The 22,218-nt window shown below is 40.6% G+C and overlaps 1 protein-coding gene across 4 annotated transcripts in view; it reads right to left on the bottom strand.

Moving 5' to 3' along the window:
• Positions 1-22,218, bottom strand: part of LOC126475570 (glutaminase kidney isoform, mitochondrial) — a 125,491-nt gene that overhangs the window by 11,664 nt on the left and 91,609 nt on the right. For all 4 annotated transcript variants that reach the window (XM_050103476.1, XM_050103478.1, XM_050103479.1 and 1 more), the window contains 2 exons: positions 19,229-19,383; positions 6,102-6,242 (listed from right to left, as the gene is read on the bottom strand). In XM_050103476.1, the coding sequence (XP_049959433.1) occupies positions 6,102-6,242; positions 19,229-19,383 (296 nt within the window). The remainder of the gene's footprint in view (positions 1-6,101; positions 6,243-19,228; positions 19,384-22,218) is intronic.

The following is a 22,218-nucleotide window of genomic DNA, read 5'->3' as shown; positions in this document are numbered from 1 at the left end:
CAAACCTCCTCTGCTGTCACAATCACCACCACTGTCACATCCAGCTCATCCATACTGTTGGTACCACAAGATTTTTGGGGATGAGGCCAAGAAGTGTGGATTACCTTGCCAGCACCCAAACGCCGACTGCAGGATCTAAAAGATGCCGAGTCATACTGGGAACTTCACAGACTTCCTCAAACATTGCACTCCGTCCACTCATCCTCTTGGCTGATCGTTCATTTATACGTGACCGACATTTCAACACGGCTTGTTTTCTTAGTCGACACAGGTGCTGACATGTCCATCACACCTACATCATTGCTTCCTCCCATTTTTTCACCAATGAAGTTGCTTCTATGTGCTGTCAACGAATCAACATTACAAACTGTCGGCTCTGCTAAAGTTATGGTGCATCTATCTCCTTCTCTACATTTCCCGTGGGCTTTTTACATCACTGACATTAACAAACCAATTCTCGGTCTGGATTTTTTGTCCCATTACAAACTCTCCCCGAACATAGTCCAAGATTCAGTGCTACACCACCGTTCTGACACTCAGATACCGTACTCAGGCACTTATGCTCGTCATTCTGTTTCCATCACGACATGTGATTTGATATGCGAGTGCCCCACCCTCGAAGACAAAATTGTGACCTGCGTCACTAATCTACTGTCAGAGTATGATGCGGCGCCGCAACTCTGTCAGCAAAATGATGAGTTGAAGTGACGCATTGCTCACAGTTTCGACGAGCTCACCGCAGCTCGTACCTTGCTGCTGCAACTGCAATCCACACTTCCTTCACCTGATTGACCTTCATCAGCAGACACCAGCACAGACACTCATCAGATTAGTTCAAAAACATTCACTGCGTGTGACGATTTACGTTCAGTGATCTCTGCACTCACCACACACCCGTTACGTGTTGTGCCATGTGTTTCAAACAGTTCTTCTAATGACAGTCGCATGCGCGATGCGACACATCCACCTCGCAGGCAGCCGCCCCGCGTGTTGGTAAACATTCCCCCTCTCTTGTGCGCCAACCACATGATTCGGCGGCCATCACTGTTCCCTGCGCAATGCCAACGCCTCTCTCGCCCGTGCTGGTTACTCAAGGCAAAGCTAACAACAGACAGTCGCTGTGCACCCCGATCCGCTCCATGCTGTGCGTGCAGCTGACCTCTCCAAACAAGAGCATGCTGCACTCATGTAATAGGCATGTGACTTTTGTGCTGCTTTTCCCACTCGTGCTAATGGCTATGGCTCATTGCACCCCACTCATCCCGAAACTTCATGTCAGGACATTACTCAGCATCGTGTGCAGTTCTCAATCTCTTTCATCACTGACGGAATGACACACAAGATAATTACCACTGCCAGCCCTCCTATTAGGCACAAGGTTAGACGCCTCAACCCCATTAAGTTGTGTGTGGCCCGGCAGCAAGTTAATGAACTTTTGGAGGCAGGGATTCTACACCATCAGACAGCAATTGGTCTTCACTGATTCACCTCGTCACCAAACACGATGGTTCTTTTCGAAAGTGTGGTGATTACAGATGCTTAAATGCTCCTACCATCATGGACAATTACCCAGTGCCAAACATAAACAATTTCACCCATATGTTATTGTGCACCGCAATATTCAGTGTGATTGACTGTAAACATGCCTATCACTAGATTCCTGTAGCGACAGAAGACTTTCCAAAGACTGCTATCATCATGTCACTTAGTTTGTTCCAATACAACTTCATGCCATTCGGCTTAAAGGATGCGGCACAAACGTGGCAACATTTCATTGACTCGATCTTATGACAGTTCGAGTTCTGCTTTGCATACCTGGATGACATCCTCATTTTCAGCAAGTCGACTGAGGGCCACGAAGATCATTTATCCCAGGTCCTCCAGACCTTGAACTCCAACAGTGTTGAGGTCAACAAAGATAAATTCCAATTGCGCCAGTCTTCTGTGACATTTTTGAGTTACACCCTCTCCGAAGATGGAATACAGCCTCCCTAATCCTGCGTGCAGGCTATCACATCATTGACACCCCTGGCTATGTACAAAGAACTCCGGTGTTTCCTGGGTACTATAAATTACTACCACTGACATCTACCTTCTGCCACCGCTGTGCAGGCTTCGCTGACAGACTCACTGTTCGGCAAACAGACTTTGGGCCTTAAGCCAGTCCTTTGGACTGAACCTATGCTATAGGCCTTGAGGGCTCTAAAGATAGTGTTAACACTATCAACCCGATCCGTCTGCCGAGTTGTTCATCACTACGAACACCAGCGACATTGCGGTCGAGGCAGTATTACAGCCATGCAAAGGCGACGTGATTCCACACCTTCATTTCTTCTCTAAAAAACTGTCTACAGCACAGAAGAAATATTCTGCTTTTGACAGAGAACTTCTGGCGGTCTATGAAGCCATCACTTTCGCCCTGACAGCGAGGGCCGTTCTTCCTTCAGCCTTACTGACCGCAAACCATTGGTGGACGCCTTCTGCAACCCTCCCGAGGACCCAATCCCTCGGTGTTTCCCCCACTTCGACCTGGTCTCTCAGTTTACTATGGACGTACGCTACATCAAAGGCACAGAAAACATCCCTGCTGATTTCTTTTTGCAGATCAATACTGTCTCACACATCATTGATTTATCCGACCCTGCTGCTCTCCAGGCCTCTGACGAGCAATCTCAAGCTCTCCTCACAGATCCCCAGACATAGCTTGTGTTTACTAAAGCCAAGTTCCCTCGCATTTTGGATGAAGTAGGGTGCAACTCTTCTACCGGCACTCTGCGGCCATTGCTTCTACCGGCACTCTGCGGCCATTGCTCCCTCCCCTCCCACGTTGTGCCAACAAGCCTTCAATACCTTGCAAAACCTCGGCTACCTTGGCGTCCACGCCACCACATGCCTCATCACCGAGTGTTTTGTATGGAAAAATGTTAAGCAGGACTGTCAAACCTGGGCACGCAGCTGCATTTCCTGCCAATCCAACAAAATTGGACACCACACATCCCCCCCCCCCCCCCCCCTGCCTGCAAGTTTGACATTCCACAAGGACATTTTTGTCATGTACATATAGACCTTATCAGCCCTCTCCCACCGTCAGAGGGCCACAGATATATCCTCTTATCCTCTCCACAATCGACCGCATGTCTCATTGGGTGGAAGCTGTTCCTTTACCCAACATCATAGCAGAATCTGAACTGTGGCCAAGGGTTTCATCTCATCATGGATCGCTAGGTTCGGTTGCCCGTCCACCATCACCACTGATCAGGGTCGACAGTTCGAGTCTGCACTTTTCACAATTCTATGTTACCTTTGTGGTATTAAAAAAATTCATACAACAGCCTACCAACTGCAAAGCAACGGTTTAGTGGGACGATGACACCACACCCTTAAAACAGCACTCAGGTGCCATGAGTGCCTCTGGTCTGAGGCACTTCCTTGGGTATTACTCAGTCTCTGTTCGACCTTTAAACCTGACTTACTGGGAACCATCTCCGAATTCGTTTTTGGTGAGAACCCAGTTCTACATGGGGAACTTATCCTGCCTCAAGCACCCGAGGATGTCCCCACCTCCCCAGACTTTATTAGTAGAATACGTACCCACTTTAGACACGCACGGCTACACCCGCCTGTCAGTCATTCCTCGCCGGATACTTACGTGCCAACCTCACTCAACACTTGCTCCCACGCTATGCTCAGGGATGATTCCGTTAGACAACCCCTGCAATCCTCGTACCTCAGCCCCTTTGAAGTACTCCGGAGGGGCAAGACGACATTCAACATTATGGTTAAAGATTGTCTGCAGACCGTTCCGCAACAGAGGCTCAAGCCTCCTTTCGTGGACTCTGATGCAACCTCTGCCATCCCAATTGGACCATCTGGATGAATTTTCCATTACGAAGCTCGATAATGAGTTAGCTCATCCCATGTTAGGGTCTTCTCCTTCTGATGATTCGTCACCACAGTTCGTGGGTTTCCCAAGCATGTCATCGTCAACCCGATGCGCAGGTTTTGATGATGTTTCATCTACTGGAGAGACTTGCTGCCCGACTTTCAACTTGTGCTGCAGTGTACCATCTAACCATGTCGACGACGTGTCGATTGTTGCTTTTGACGACCGTGTGCTCGTGCTCCGTACATACACTGCAGACTCAACACTCAACGAGGAACTAGATGTCAAGATAGTGTGTAACCTGTCTCTCCCCCAAGAGTGTGATCCATCAAGAGTTCATGTGTTCATCTCCACAGACGGCTTGATCTGCATTAGGGGCAGGCACACTCGTACGCCGCACCCCTCCCCACACCTCTACTCCTGGGCTAGCTGATGCCTGTCACCGCATCTTCACATGCCACCCTGACAGAGATGGAGCTTTCAGCCGTGCGCCTGCCACCTTGCATTACTCATCCTGATGCCGACGCCCACGCGACCTCCCAGGCCGTACTCCGTACTGCGGGGTGGGGGGTGGGGTGGGGTGGGGGGGGTGTTATGCATGATCTTTGAACTCTAACTGCTCTGATGAGCCACCATGTTAATGTTCCAGTCAGCCTTTGTACCTTGTACAGTGTACATGTGTATCTTCCTTTGTGCTGAAATACAGGGCTACTACAAATGATTGAAGCGATTTCATAAATTCACTGTAGCTCCATTCATTGACATATGGTCACGACACGCTACAGATACGTAGAAAAACTTATAAAGTTTTGTTCGGCTGAAGCCGCACTTCAGGTTTCTGCCGTCAGAGCGCTCGAGAGCACAGTGAGACAAAATGGCGACAGGAGCCGAGAAATCGTATGTCGTGCTTGAAATGCACTCACATCAGTCAGTCATAACAGTGCAACAACACTTCAGGACGAAGTTCAACAAAGATCCACCAACTGCTAACTGCATTCGGCGATGGTATGCGCAGTTTAAAGCTTCTGGATGCCTCTGTAAGGGGAAATCAACGGGTCGGCCTGCAGTGAGCGAAGAAACGGTTGAACGCGTGCGGGCACGTTTCACGCATAGTGATGTGAAAGATTCAGTGTTTAAACCTCCTCTAACAAGAAAGTGCCAGAACTGCGAGCTCGCATCAACAATGCTTTCGAACTCATTGATGGGGACATGCTGCGCCAAGTGTGGGAGGAACTTGATTATCAGCTTGATGTCTGCCGAATCACTAAAGGGGCACATATCGAACATTTGTGAATGCCTAAAAAAACTTTTTGAGTTTTGGTATGTGTGTGCAAAGCATTGTGAAAATATCTCAAATAATAAAGTTATTGTAGAGCTGTGAAATCGCTTCAATCATTTGTAATAACCCTGTATATGTATGTATAGACATTTATGGGAACAGTTTGTTATGTATACAGTTATCCATATTCCCGTTTCCCATAAAGTAATAAATAAAATTGTCCTAATTATCTCTGGTAGAGATAACCTTCAAACCTAACAAAAGAAGTTAACAGAGCAAGTTTGGAATTTTACCTGAAAATCAGTTATAATATGACTAAAATACTATATTAAAACATATTAAAAGTAAGTTCAAATTAACAATGAAGTCATAGAACCAGTTGAACAGTTTTGTATTTGTATTAGTTGAAGACAGTGACTGGATGGACGGAGAAAGAAATAAAATGAAGAGCAAAAATGGTCTGAAGTTGTTTTGGCAGACTAAATACAGTTTTCAAAACCAAACTTCTGATGTGATTAAAAAGGAAGTTTTATAATCAGTGTGTATCAATCTTGACTGATGACAGTGAAATATTGACTGTTTATACAATAATGCAAAAACTATTAGATTGAGGGCTGTTTGGTACGTAACAGCAAGATGCATACTGGAGATGACTAGCTGTAAGAGAAAAATGAACAAACAAATCATAAAACTGAGTTGCATGGAAGATGTAATTATGACTACAATGAACAGAAAACAAAGGTGAATAGGGACATGTAGTCAGGTGCGTGGATGGTTGGTGGGCCAGAGAAGTTCTCTGCTGGGTTTGAAGAGGCAAGAAAATATTGAGGCAATGATCTAGAGGAAGATAGGTAGGTAACATTAGAGGAAATTTAGGAACATGATGTCTGCAATGCACTGAAAAGTTGACACCATGAAAATGATAATGGACAAACTTGCCTGTCTTTTGGATCATGTGGCACTCCACAATGCTCCAACAGGAAAACCACACAATCTAGGTGGCCCTCTGCACATGCAAGATGTAGAGCTGTTCTGCCATCATAATCTGATAATGTCATATCCATGCCAGATAAACGGTGCCTGTTAAAGAAAACAAATATAAGATAAATATTTCAAATTACACAAGAAATATTGGTTATGATATATGATAAAAGTTAGTTCTGTTATCAAATAACAAATATATGAAGAACTTTATTGTTTGTCACTAAATGACTTTGAAAATATTCCACATCAGTTTTTCATGTTCTACAAATTATAATCAGTTTTAATGTTGTGATGTTTCCTAAATCTGTATTCACAATAGTCTGGATCATAGACAACAAGTTGTATATACGACATGCATACCAAATTGAAGTATGGCATGTCAAAGAAATTTTTCAGCAACAAAAAACTTCCTTCTTTCTTTTGTTAAGAGCTTCTACATCTTTAGATTAGACACTGTCACTATAACAATGACTGTCATCCTGATACAAGTATTCAAAAAGACTGTATTCAGCACTGAAACACCCATCGTTCGTCAAAGTAATACTGTGTTAATAGTGGAAGTATCTCCATGTTTCTTCTACTGCAATCATTAGCACTCTTGTACATAACATTACAACACAGGCCAATAAGCAGTACACACTAATATTACAATTAAGTGCTCCTCTCTGTAATTAAGGATGACCTGATTATGATGCTTGTAAACCTTGCAAGCATCAAGACAAAATTAAAATGACAGCTTTTATTATGATTTTTCAGGCCTTGATTTTCTTATGTATATATTGTCCATCAGAGAGTATTATTCATCAGCCATGGTCATAGGAGAAACATCTTTCAATCATTAAAAATGATGGTGTATTACTGTGACACACCGGAACTAACTTTCTCCTTCTTCATGTATGTGAAGTCACTAGTGTTTCTCACCCATGTGCAAATGACATTTTATCTTTGTTACAGACTGTACATTAACTGTAATTTCATATTTATTTGAATAAGCATTGTTGTGGGTGGCTGCTACTGATGAGGCATAGCTCGTGGTTTCCTTACTGTGAAAAGTTGTGACATTAACCAATTGGAGTTATGGTGTCAGGGCTCTCTAAGAAGTTTATAGACTGCAGCACACTTCCATTTGATAATCACTTACTAAATAACACCAAATGCTAACTCCAAGATAAGATCTATAGGTAGGATATTAAGCTGCCATTGTAACATTACCCCACATTTTATCTCAGGAACTCATGCTAAAAATTACAGATTTTGGAGAGATCTTTAATGTAGTGTACATTAACTTCACTGCATGCTTAATATTTTCTATGTTTGCAGTACCAAACTTGTATGCAAGGGTTGCGTGTTTATCCATTACTTGTCATATATGCCACATCTAATATGTGTATTATTTTATGTCTGACAAAGCCAAACAGCTGTTTTTATGATTGTCAATTTTAATTATGACTAAGCATATTGGGAGCACATCATGATCATAATGTAAAATGTAATAACATTACGTCTGCACAGTTGCTGCTTAAGAATGTAATGTTAAATGTTAATTAATGACTCTTCAAAGCATAACAGAGATATACAGAGACAGGGATTTGATAGCGGAGGTCAGCCACTCTATTGATTTCCCTCTGTTGTAAGCAGCAGCATGTAAAAATCTTGTGGAGGCTGGTAGGACACTTGTAGGCTGAACAGCCCCCCAAAGCCTTTGCTGCATGGAGCCAACCAGCATCACAGGGCATAACCTTAAGACTAGCTACTGCGTGTTCAAAAAGTATCATTCAGTATCAACAGTTCCAAAAACATTGACTGTCATTATTTAAATCCACATGAGAAATATTCAGGAGGATTCGTAATAGTTTAAATTTTGTAACCCATTACTGAGAAAAAATTTTTAATATATCTTTTGAGGAACTCCTTCTCAGAGCCTTTAACTAAGAGCTGCACTTGCACCTGACATAAAGTTAGTTTTTATGCCATTTATATATGCATTGCTGGCATTTAAAATTGCAACACCATGAAAGTAGCTTACAACAAACGTCAAATTGGCATAAAATGTACTACACAAATGGATATGCAAATGGCTAGCATTTCAGTGCACACAGATGACATTGCCTTCAAGACTTCCTGCAACATCTGAATTTGGAGCACCAGATTATCAAATTCATGATGGAGATAGAAGAAAACAACCAACTTCCATTTCCGGATGTGCTTCTCAAGTGAAGACCAGATGGTGCTCTAGGACACAGTGTCTACCGTGAATCAATACATGCAGATTTGTACTTCTACATCTTCAGCTGTCAAGCCCATTTAAAAAGAGAAAATGTCCTAAGCATACTAGTCCACAGAGCAGGCAAAATCTTGGACCATGACGGTCTGGCAGTCGAACTGTAGCACCTGCAGGCCATGTTTTATACAAATGAATACAGCAACCACCAGATACAACTCACCTTAAGACTGAAGAAGCCAAGACCACAGCCTGCTCAGGATGAAGAGAATCCTGTTGCATTGGTGGTTATCCCTTATATCAGAAACACATCAGCAAAAATTGGAAGAGTGGCCCAGAAACATTACATCAAGAGCATGTACTGCCCACCAGCGAAGATGAAGGCCTTGTTGGGACCAGTCAAAGATGACCTAGGACTCCAGGCACTGCTGCATCCTTACCACTGCAGGAAAATGTATGTAGGCCAGACAATCCATATAGTGCAGGAGAGATGCACTGAGCATAGATACCACACAGACAATGAACAGCTGACAAAGCCCACTATGGCAGAGCACTACATCTCCCATGGTAATGCCATGAATTACAACATGGTAATGTCACAAATTACAATGGCATCAAGTTGTTGTAACAATACAACATTCTGGGATTGTATTCTAATACAGGTTGCAGAAAATGGACTACATGACAGGTTAATAAATAAAGACAGTGGCTTTCAATTAAACAAGGCCTAGGACACTGGCTTGAGTGTGGTCTATGTGGAAACCTGCTCCCATTGTGGCACTTGAAGAAGACAAGCATTTATTGTCACCTTTCTGGTAGAGAGCTGTGACTGGCGCCAGCTGCAGTGCAACTAAATACCCTGACTGAGCTCTGATGTCATGCTTCCCCCACCACCACACCAGGTCCACACTCAAAACTGGCCAACTGTAGGCCGTGGCGGATGGGGCAGGGAGAGTACAGAAAGGCAGCACTCAGCAAAGAATAAACAGTCGTCAGGAACTTCTGAAGATGTCAAGAAGTCAGCCTGCCAAAATATCATCCCTCCTGGGTGACTCCATGTGACTGAATATCAAAGAAATATTAAAATTTTTCCTATACCAGAAAAACCTAAAATAACACAAGTTACAAGACAATTAACATTAAAATTCAGGAGTAGCTACATGTTTCATTGCAGATTTTGCACACATGTTTGTTTGATTCTGACCTTTACCATTATACTTCAGTTGACCTAGTTTTTATGCACCAGATAACATGCTTCACTAAATGATTAAGTCATTAATTAATAATTTTGCATAGTTTACTGTAGTTTTCAATATGACACATGTACCTGTAAATGTAGTGATGCATAAAATGATTTCATGAACTTTTCTGATTTCCTAGATCACCAGATATTTCATAAACAAAATTACTGTTAATACTTGCAGTCCATCCTGAATGGGTAAATCTAACCTAGTCAGTCTTCAAATGATTATGCCCAAAACAGTCAGTCCCAGTCGAGTGAGTAAATGAGCAACACCTATGTCAAAAGGTTATGGGAAATGCTAGCACTCATGCAATACCTCTATAAGATTTTGAGAAACTGCAGCTAGTGTGAGTAGTGTTTAAAGTTGATTTTGGCATTTTGTTTTCTATCTCTACTATGTTGATGATTTATCTTTTGACAGTCATACTACTAAGTTTACATTTAACATTTCTGTGAAAACTGTTGTATGGTGTATATATGACCAACATGTGAGGGTGGATTATCAGGTTTTTTAATCAAGCAGTGATTGTGTTAAGTATTTTGAACCAATGAGGTTTTTTTTATTTTGGACTGGTATTGTGTTATGTACTTGATGTTCAGTCATTTCGGTGACTGTTTGCATGCACTGCTTATACATGGTAGTCAGAAACAGTCTGAAAAGCTCATAAGGGTGTTGTAGGACATGTTCTGCTGGGAAATATTTGTTTTGAGAAAAAAAATTCAATACATTTGACCATTTATGAGTTAATTAGCATTGATGTTAGTCAATCAGATACATAAATTCAAGTGGCCTAACAGGTAGAACTAATGTCAGTTTTTCTCAAAGTATAAATGACGGTGTTGGAGACTGCTTAGCTTTTGATTCAGGCTCAATCCTTTCTACTTTCCCATGTCTAATTTTTGCATCTCTCTCTTGTTTGGTTTAGGAAACCAAATGAAAAAGAAGTTTGGTGGTACTATCTCTAGCAGGTAGCCTAAATTGTTCTTCACTTTGCTCTTAACCTGTCTTGCTTTTTTGGGTCTTGGAGAGCCTGGGCTCTTCCACTGGGATGGTTGTTGTTTTGTCTCTGGGTCATAACCATAAATCCAGCTCTTTTCACCGGTGAATTTGATACACATGTGCTGTTCTGTTCGTGGATTCATTGTAAAATCGCCACACACCAAACACAGTGTATTACGGAAATCACTGTGGACACGTAACACGTCCTCCCAGCTGAATGCCTCTCCGCACACTGACTCATCAGATATGCAGCTCTCGCCAGCTAGTGGTGCAAAGATCAACTACTCCTACTTTCCAGATGGCAGCCAGTCCCAAAAATTTTGGATTCCACCTCATATGTCACGGTGATTCCATGTGAGGGCACATGTTGCTGAAGGACTGGCATGCCACTAATTGTCAGCCACTACAATTAATCACATCTTGCACAGAGTTGAAGCAAAATAGAAAATGGACATTTATCTGTCATCCAAGCTCAGTTCAACTTTAGGCCCAACTGGGTTAGAGTCATCATTGCTGCCAGAGGTGTCAGCTTTGTATGCTAAATTTTGCTCCCTGTAGTCTGCTAAGCAAATGATTAATTTAACCATGTATGCTTTGTACTATACTGTACATACACAATCAGCAGAATTTTGTTATTTTCTATCCTTCCTGGTGTTCTGCACTTTTAATTTTCTGCTGTGCCTTTTCCTTTGTTTAAACTACTTTGAGTTTCTGCTTGACTTTCACAAGCTAGTAACAAGTGCTGAACTCTTCTTTAGGCATTGTAAGTCAGCTGATTGGAGTAGAAAGTATGTCTTACAGCTACATCCACACTCTGTCACCCACTGAAAAGTGCATAGTAAAGGGTACCTCCCATTCTACTATGTATTAGCATTTCTTCCCTTTCCATTTTTTAATGCAGTGTGGGAAGAATGACAGCTTAAATGCCTCAGTGCATGCTGTAATTGTCTAACCTTGTCTTTGTAATCCCTATGGAAGTTATATGTTTGGGGTAAATGTAGTCTTAGATTCTCCAGTCAACACTTATTTTTTAAACTTAGGCTTTGACAGGATAGTTGGAGTCTACCTTCAAGTTTTGGCCAGTTTAGATTGGTAAGCATTTCCATGACAATCTTGAGTAGGTCAAACAAATCTGTGACCATTTGTCCTGCCTTTTTATGTATACATTTAACATCCCTTGTTAGTCCTATTTGGTACAGGTCTCATGCATTAAAGCAATATTTTAAAATGTGTCATACAAGTGATTTGTAAGCAATTTCCTTTGCAAGTGGATTCCATTTTCTCAGTGTCCAATAGAAAATTATAATTCATTTCACAGCGCAATTCTACGTAATCAGTATGGTTTCAGGAAATACTACAGCACAACTCATGTTATCAATCAATTGTTCACAAAAGTTAGCAGATGCCTTTATAACAGAATGTGTGTGTCTGGTATCATTTTTGAGCATAAAAAAAACTTTTGATACTTCAGACTGTGGCCTACCTCTCTATAAATTGATAATCTATGGTTTTCAAGGAAAAAGCTGGATGTCATTGTGTTTAGGGAACAAAGCAAAGAGTACTTATACATAATAGTGGCAAGAAATTCCTCTCTGGAAACATATACAACTACATGCACCATAAAGCTCAATATAACAGCCACTACTCTTTTTGTATTATAAATGACATGCCATACCAGAGTCACTCTGGCACCATCCTCTATGTAGATACTCTGCTGGCCATCCAAAATGCAGCAGCAAGAAGGACTGGAGATATTACAGCCAAATTGATTTGGAAGATAACACACTGAAGGTGATTGAAAATACAGCCCAATTTGAACTGAGGAAGACGATGAAATCAGTGTAGAGTGCTGCAACCACTGCTGGCTATAACCACTACTACATGCCTTGGCATTGAATCAAAGAGGCTTTGAATGTGTTGTTGGGGTATAGCTGTCCATGCTGCTTCCACTTTATGCCAAAGTTGATCTGATGTAGCAGTGGATGGCATATCCCATGCCAGTCACAGACCAGATGTTTTTGATTGGTAATAGATCAGGAGAACAGTGAGGCCAAGCGGGCAATGTAATCTGGTGGATGATAAAGAAGTCTTGAAAATTGCATGTCACATGTGGTCACACATTATCCTGTTGCAGTCTGCAGCTCGTGGTCTCGCGGTCGCATTCTCGCTTCCCGAGCACAGGGTCCCGGGTTCGATTCCCGGCGGGGTCAGGGATTTTCATCTACCTCGAGATGACTGGGTGTTTGTGTTGTCCTCATCATTTCATCATCATCATGAAAGTGGTGAGATTGGGCTGAGCAAAGGTTCAGAATTTGCACGGGCACTGATAACCGTGCAGAGCTTCACAAACTGAACATCATCATCATCATCATTTTCCTGTTGCAATATGGCTGTCGGAAAGCTCTGAAGGTATGGGAGGACAACAGGCTCCAACACTTCAGAGGTACAATGCTGGTTGGTTTGTGTACCAGCAAGGCGTAATAAAGGGGGGTGAGAGTGGAATCCCATACCACCCTAAACCATAATACTCAAAGCAGGACCAGTGTGGTGACACATAAGGCAATAGTTCAAAAGTCTCTCTCTTAGACTCTAATCCGACCATCAACATTCATTGAGATTCATTAGTAAAAGCAATGTTGTTCCATTCAATTGTCTAGGTCTGTCATTCACCACACCATTGATGGAGTAAACACCTGTGGTGTTGACTCTGTGGTAAACAGAGAAAAGTAACACAGATCTAAAAAATACTGAAGTTGACCAGGAAAAATGCCTCAAAAGTAAATTCTGTCACAGTATAGAAGATTTCTGAACTGATGGTCAATATCTTTGTAGTTCAGTCCATGTGTGCACAGACATGTTGCACTGGCACTACCTACCTACGTCCAGCAAGATCTCTGCCTCGCATATTTCATTATTGTTTGAGCTAGACAATATGCACTGCATTATTGTTTGAATGACACAGCTGTCAGTTGCTATGCCACAAGTGCAAGAAGTGATGTTATCTCTTAAACATAAAGTAAACGTTATTGATTCATTAATAAATGAAGAAATTGGTCTTCAGTTAGTTGATAAGGATTGTGTAGGTATTTCTATGATAAGCAATATTAAGGTAGAATACTGATTCAATTTTGAAATACACCAGCAGACTTGATAGTGAAGACTAGATAAACATTGAAAATTGATGAAGAAACCAAGAAAATGAATATCTGTAAGAAGTTTTGTATTGTTGGTTTTTAGATCAACTGAGTAGCTGATAGCTAATCCTTGGATGTGTGAGAAGGCATTACAGTAAAAAAAAAAAAAAAAAAAAAAAATTGCTGGTGATGTATCATATGTGGCAAGTACTGGATGGTTGTATAGATTTAAATCTCGTTATGAAATTCGTGAATTGGAAATACAAAGTGAAAAAATGTCAACTGATATAAATGCAGCAAAACCTTTGAAAATGCAGCAAATCCTTTGAAAGCCAGTTTTACAAAAGAACTGGACAAAAATAACTGACTTGGACTTTGTTTAAAAAGCAGCTGAAACCAGATTAAATTGAAAATAATTACCGGAAAAATCTTTTGCATCTCAGTGAAAGAGTTCAGCTCCAGGACATAAAAGTAGAAAAGAATAAATAACAATGTTAGTTTGTGCAAATGCCACCAGGACCCTTAAAATGTCTTTGCTCCTCATTGAAAAATCCAAAAACCCCAGGTGCTTCAAAAATAACAGAGTTCCCTTTACTTATAAAAACCATGAAATGGCATGGATAAACACTGAAATATTCATTGACTGGCAAGACAACACTTTTATCCCTGAAGTAAAAATATAAAATAAAACGAAAACTTAGAAAAAAGGTAAAAAAGGAAACTTCCTACATTTACTACATTAATATGTCAACCCATCCTTCAGCTGTACTAAAAGGGGCATTCAAAAAGAAACAAGCTGGAAGCATAATTACAGAAACCAGTATCTGTATGTTAGAAGTATTGACCCTGACTGTTGAGACACTTGTCCCACTGTGACACAAGGCAGTGAATGCCTGCCTCATAAAATTCCCAGAGCTGTGATGTTAACCAGTTCCGCACATATAGCTGGACGTCGTGGTCCGAGGTGAATCATTTGTCCCTCTCAGCCTTTTTAAGGGGACCAAAAATGGCACAATCACAGGAAGAGGGATCTGGACTGTATGGAGGGTGGCTGAGTACCTCCCATTTGAATTTCTGTAGGAGAGCCCCAACTATGTTGGCCGAATGAGGCTTTGCATTATCGTGGAGCAGAATGACCCCATGGGCGAGATTGTCTGGTCGTTTTGGTTTGATCACTCAGCGAATGGAGGTCAAGGTAATTGTGAGTAACACTGAGCATTCACTGCTGTCCCGTGCTGCAGGAAGTGAATCAGAAGGGGGCCATCTTGGTCAAAGAAGAACATCAGCATAACCTTTCCTGCACTCATGTGGATGGCCGTGGCTTTTTTCAGTGGTGGTGACCCTAGATGCTTCCACTGGAGACTTTGTTGTTTTGATTCTGGTTCGAAGTGATGATACCTTGACTCATCACCAACAACCACTCATGCCAGGAATGCATTCCCTTCCCGAGCATAGCGCTGCAGATGAGCAAGACAGTGGGCCATTCGACATGCTTCCTAGTGTGATTGAAGACTGTGGGCCACCCACTGGGCACACACTTTGCACATGTGCAGTCGCTCCTTCATGATGTTGTGAACACTTCCAATGCTCAATCTGACCATGGCTTTCACTATCACTCAGCTGTCCTGGGTTATGAGTGCATCCACCAGCTGGACGATGTCATTGGTAATGTAGTGTGGTGCTCCAGACCACACATCATCAGCTAACAACACCCGTCCTTCCCTGAAGCACTTGTGCCACACCTTGACCCTTGCAAAGAGAAATGCATTGTTCATCATACACTTATCACATTCGTTGCTGAATGTCCGTTCCTCCTACTCCTTCTGCTGCCAGAAAACAAACAACACCTCTTTGCTCTTCTTTTGACGCCTCCATGTCACTGTTTTCAATGCGACTGGAAGCGTTGGACGATTGATCCATGCTGCTGCTAGCAGATTGGAATATCAACAATACACGGAAAAAGAAAGGCTGCTACTCACTGTAAAGATGAAATGTTGAGCTGCAAACTGGCACAACAAAAAGACTATTACACATTTAGCTTTTGCCCAAAGCTGTCTTCAGGAAAGGAAACATACGCACTACACACATTCATTCACACAAACAAGCACACCTCATGTACACATGGCTGCTACCTCCAGCAGCTTGGATGAGAATGCATTCTGAGCTGCTGGAGATGGCTGTCAAGTGTGGAGGTGTGTTTGCTTGTGTGAATGAATGTGTGTGTGTTTCCTTTCCTGAAGCAGGCTTTGGCAAAGAATATGTAACAGTCTTTTCTTTGTGCCTGTCTATAACTCAACGTGTCACCTTTATGGTGAGTAGCAACCTATCTTTCTTCTTTCTAGAGTTAATGTACAAAAATCGCTTCCTCACACGTTCAAATATTCAGATTTTTTATTACGCAGATGACTTACGACAATAATTAGTCCAGATAATCAAGTACATATTGTAACTTAACATTACATTTGTTGGTCTGTTTGTAATATTACAATTGACAAGTCACCTATGTCACAATGTGTGATTCTATGATGAAGGTGACATAACAACAAAGACTTGATTTGGTGTGTACAGTTGGTTTTGCTGTGAATATTGTTACAGGGTTAAGAACTATAGTGTAAGGAGGTCCAGCTAAAGGTATCAGATGCACTAGGTAGCATTGTTTTCCTTTTAGAGTATAAATTAAGTAGCCCATTATGGGAGCTAATTAACAGTTTCTACTCCATCATTGCACAACAGACACAGCAAAGAGGACAAAAGAAGCATCCTAGCTGTGACCAGGTGAGCGTTCCACATCAAAATAATTTTACAAGTACCTTAATCAAATATAGATCTTTAGTTGAGAAATAATTTTTCTGAGATTACATCGGTAGCACAATTTGAAAGGAAGTAAATCACAGACTGTGAGAAAACTGGAAAAGATGAGGACCAAAGCACATGAAATGTGATGTCACAACAGGATGCTGAAAATTGAAGGGGACTGATAAAATAATAATGAGAAGTTTCTTTACACAACTAGGGAAGAAAGAAATACATGGAAACTACTAACAAGAACAATGGATGGGACGAAAAGTCATGTGTTAAGACATAGTAGAATAACTTCTATTGTACTAGAGAGGAGCCACTGAGGGCAAAAATTGTAGGAGAAGACAGAGACCAGGATATCTAGTTGAGGTCTTCAGTCTGAAGAGCCATTTGATGCAGCTCTTCATGCTAGTCATTTCTGCTCAAATATCCTCATCTATGCATAGTTACTGAAACCTTCAGCCATTTAGTGTGGTCAGTCCTTGGTCACTCACTACAATTTTTAATTGCTCTATTCTCAGTTACAAAATTAATTATCACTTGAAGCCTCTAGATATGACAATAAATAATTGATCATTTTGACTGTAAGAGGTACTGCAAGAAGAAGAAACTGGCACACAAGGGGGAATCATGTCCAGTTACTTAAAAAAAAAAAGGTTATTGTGATATTGTGTGATATGGGAAACATTTTTTCTCATTTTTTATGTGGGATAATTTAACTTGTGCATACCATGATGGCCACTGCAATTGCTTCTGCACACTAGATCGCCTGGATAGTTTCAAATTGTTGGTATATTTAATGAAAGAGAATACTGTAGAACAAATCCATTTCTTTCAAATTCTGCAGTCATTAGGAGATAAAGTTTAACATAGAAGATGTGACATCTGTCTGATAAGTATCTGCTGGTGGACTTATAATGTACAGAAGTGTGTAGGTGGCTGTTTTATAGCCTGGATTCAAAAAAAAGAAAAATGCAACAAGACTGAAAAGGAGATCATATAAATTAATTGCAAATAAAGATCTGAGCTACTCTGGTAAGTTAATATGAAGTTCAGCTTGATTCTAAGACAAAAGAGATGTTGTACATGAATCTGAACTAAATTAAGGCTGCCAGTGAGATTCCAAGGTGGCTCATGGAGAGCCAAAGGTTAACTCATTGAAGATTGGAGGATGACACAGAATTTTTAAAAAGTTTTAAATTATGAAAGTTTTAAAAGCTAAATTTTCATCAGAAAATGAGTTACACCATTTCCAGAAACATTTTTATGGTAGAATTTTGGAAACTCTTCAATGTCATACATACTATGTCTGTACAATTTGTAAAGGCTATAAATTCAGTCATTACTTTCACTTTCATTCTTGAACAGAACTAAAAGAATGCTTAATGTGGGATAAAAAGTACCATCTACAACTAATAATGCATTTTAGCATGTAGATGTAAAGGCATTGTGATAATGATCTGAGATTAAAACCAACTGTGACATAAAGATGTATTTATGGACAGCCTCTGCACCATGAACTTAAAAAAGTATTTATTGACTAAAAATGTAGGCTTCCACAGCCCTTGTGACAATCAATAAAATTTTTCTTTGTTTGTGAGCGCGTTATCAGTATGTAAACTACCGACATTTCGGTCACTGCTGCAAGTGATCTTCTTCAGGGTGTTTTTGTTTACCGTTTGTTTTCTCACTCAGCAGTAACCAAAAACATCCTGAAGAAGGTCACTTGCAACAGTGACCAAAAGTCAGTAGTTTTACATATTGAAAATGTGGTCACAAACCCAGAAAAATTTTATTGACTATTTATAGACTTTTGAAAACTGCATAATAAAAATGTTTGGCATTTGTTTAACTGTTGCTGACTCCTTTCTTGCACCTTATGTGTCTCCAGATGCAAGGTATGGCATGTCTGTGGCTTTGATCCAGGGGCTTGCACATCTTAGGATTTATTTTTCATTTTAGCTGCCATCTCCTTCTTCTTTCTCCATCCTTGTCCTACCTAACTTTGTGTTGTGTCTCTAATGATCTTGTTGTTAGCAATATATTAAACTCTAATCTTCCTTTCTTCCTCTCTCATGTGCTGTTGCACTGTCATGGAAGTTTTAATGTGAGTGGAAAGTACGAACAACTTAATGCTTGATATTTTACAGTTCACTTGTTTGAGGGTATTGTTACAATTATTACGGAAAAAGTATATGAGAAGAAAGTTAAAATCTGACAACTGTTTTGTTTAGCATGCTTTGTTTGATCTATTACACACTGCAGATAAACAACATTCTTACCAGTATTCCAGAACATGTCCTTTTATTAAGTTTTACTGTTTTTTTATTTGGTGCTTCTTAAAACATGAAAAAATACTAAAAAGGCAACCAGTTACCTATAGCAGACTGAAATGCATAGAAAAATGTAATAGAAAAAGTTAACACTAGCTTTTGAGCTCTTGTTCTTTTTTTAGTAAGATTTCATGATACACATTCAAAAACACACACACACACCCAAATGTACACACCTGTGTTTGTGTGAGCAAACGCAAGATCAAGAGCTTGAAAGCTAGTGTTAAGTGTTTTGTATTACATATTTCTGTGTGCCTTGTGTAGCCCTCTATAGGTAAGTGGTTGCTTTTCCCTTATTTTATATATTTTTCCATGCAGAATTTTCCATTATTGTAATACAACAATAACTAACCTTCTCATAGCAGTTACATCACCACTGGCTGCAGAGAACAAAAGGTTGACAATGCTCAGCCCTTTTGTTTCATACTTGTGCCTTCGTGGATCTTTCTTGTTTGTTGCGTGTTTTAAGTTGTCATATCGATGGAAATTAAATTCTTCCACAAGCAGCTGTAAAATTCAAATATAGGCATTTGAAATGAAGTAACAAGCTCAACTGAAATAACTGAATATAAATATGAGAAATAATATGATATTCTTTGTATGACAACTAAATGTGCAGATTCAAAAACAGATTAGTGTTAAAATATAGCAAACACCACAATTTCTGTGTAGCAACTATTGGATATAAAACAAACTGTAAAATTTCTTATAAAAATATCTCTTCATGTTATACAGAAGCTTAGTAATGTACTATTAGAGACTACATCTATATCTATACTCTGCAACACTGTGAGGTGCATGACAAAGGGTACGTCCCATTGTACCAGTTATTAGTGTCCCACTCACATATGGAGTGTGGGAAGAATGATTGTTTGAATCAGCAATTATTCTAATCTTATCTCCATGGTCCCTATGTGAGTGATACATACAGGGTATCCCCAGAGTCATCATTTAAAGCTGGTTCTTGAAACTTTGTTAATAGACTTTCTCAGAATAGTTTACATCCATCTTGTTCAAGAGTCTTTCAGTTCTTTCAGTATCTCTCTGGCACTCTCACATGGATTTAACAAACCTGTGACCATTTGTGCTGCCCTTCTCTGTTTATGTTCAATATCCCCTGTTGGTCCTATCTGGTATGGGTTCCACACACTTGAGCAATACTCTAGTGCGGGATGCACAAGTGATTTGTAAGCAGTCTCTTTTGTGGACTGATTGCACTTCCCCAGAATTCTACCAATAAACCAAAGTCTACCACCTACTTTACCCACAACTGAACTTATGTGATCATTCCATTTCAAATCCCTACAAAGTGTTACACCCAGGTATTTGTAAGAGTCTGTCAATTCCAACAGTAACTCATTGATATTATAGTCATAGGATAGTCAGTCATAGGACAGTCAGTGATAACTCTTCAACCATTGTCACACACACAAAAGTTTATTTACTACTTCAGTCTTGAAATATATTTAATGAACTTAACACAAAAATATACTTTTCCAAAATAAAAATCCATTTGAGAAAGACAGCTGTAAAGTTAGAAGATATAATGGCTAGTCGGGATTTGTCTCCAGGAGGTTCAATTCAAAGTACTTGCAAAACAAACACTTAAAATCAGAAAAAACGAAACTGATATTTGACATCCCACTGTCTCTGAAGCCCTATCATTCATCTTTCTCTGTTCCCGCAGTAATCCTCACAGTAGTCATGTCCCATTCAAAGTGGGATGTGAGTGGTCTGCTCCTCATTTTTTACTTCTTCTAACCTATCCCTGTTCCCTCCCTGGGAAAGGAACACACAAGTTCCAAAGAGCTACTTTCAGTTTTACCTACTTTTAACTGTTTCTTTTGGTAAGTAAAGGGAATTTGGCATCCTGAAAGTAAGAAACGGTCAGCCATTCCTTTCCTTGTAATTTTTAAAACAACATACTTTTCAGTTTATTTAAATGTTCCCAGGACTGCAGTTTGGCAGGTGGAATGGGTTGACATGTTGCATCAGGTGGAGTGGGTAGATGGAGCAGAAAGCGGGGTTAGGGAAGTATAGCTGTCAGTTCAGAGAGAGAGCAAGTTTTTGAGATAGGAATGCAGGAGGGAGAGAGTGCACGTGATGGTATATGAATGTGACACACACACTGGACTCAGTGAGTTTGTACAGTGTGTGGTGGTCATGCCATGGAGGTGTGGGTTGAGATACGGTGACAGGACAGAGGAATGGTTGTCTGTTGGGTAGAGGGTACAAGTGCTGTGGATTGGTGAAGACTGAGGCTATGACAATTATAGAAATGAAGGATGTGTTGCACGGGTAACTCCTAACTGCATAGCTCAGATAAGCTGGTGCTCAGGGACAGGATCCAGATAGCACAGGTTGTGTAGCAGCCATTGAACTTGAGCATGTTGTGCTCAGCAGCATGTTCCACCACTGGGTGGTCAAATTTGTTCTTGGCCACATAAAATGCTGTGCAGTAGAAGTTGCATATGACATGGCTAGTTTCGCAGGTAGTCCTACTCAGATAAGAAAGGATAAGCCCGTGACAAGACTAGAGTACGATGTGCTGAGTGGGTGAATCAGGCAGGTCTTGTGCTTGGGTGGGGTGGATCAGGATGTTTGTAGTCTATTTATTTTGAAATATTACTCTGTTTCTCCCTGGAATGACACTTTTGTAACTGATTTGACTTATAGTCTTCTGTTTATTTCTTTGAATTTTGTAAATTTCATAATCCAGTTTCATTGAGAAATTAAAAAATCTGAAATGTTTTATCATCTCTTCAACTTTCAGATTGGTGGATAAAGATGATCTTTATTCTTTCATTATACAGGGTTATTACAAATGATTGAAGCGATTTCACAGCTCTACAATAACTTTATTATTTGAGATATTTTCACAATGCTTTGCACACACATACAAAAACTCAAAAAGTTTTTTTAGGCATACAAAAATGTTCGATATGTGCCCCTTTAGTGATTCGGCAGACATCAAGCTGATAATCAAGTCCCTCCCACACTCGGCGCAGCATGTCCCCATCAATGAGTTCGAAAGCATCGTTGATGCGAGCTCACAGTTCTGGCACTTTTCTTGGTAGTGGAGGCTTAAACACTGAATCTTTCACATAATGCCACAGAAAGAAATCGCATGGGGTTAAGTCGGGAGAGCGTGGAGGCCATGACATGAATTGCTGATCATGATCTCCACCACGACCAATCCATCGGTTTTCCAATCTCCTGTTTAAGAAATGCCAAACATCATGATGGAAGTGCGGTGGAGCACCATCCTGTTGAAAGATGAAGTCAGCGCTGTCGGTCTCCAGTTGTGGCATGAGCCAATTTTCCAGCATGTCCAGATACACG

This window comes from Schistocerca serialis, chromosome 1, assembly GCF_023864345.2.
Source record: "Schistocerca serialis cubense isolate TAMUIC-IGC-003099 chromosome 1, iqSchSeri2.2, whole genome shotgun sequence".
In the NCBI taxonomy this organism is placed as follows: Eukaryota; Metazoa; Arthropoda; class Insecta; order Orthoptera; family Acrididae; genus Schistocerca; species Schistocerca serialis.
Note: the sequence above shows the minus strand (reverse complement) of the source record. Positions and strands in the feature narration are given on the sequence as shown.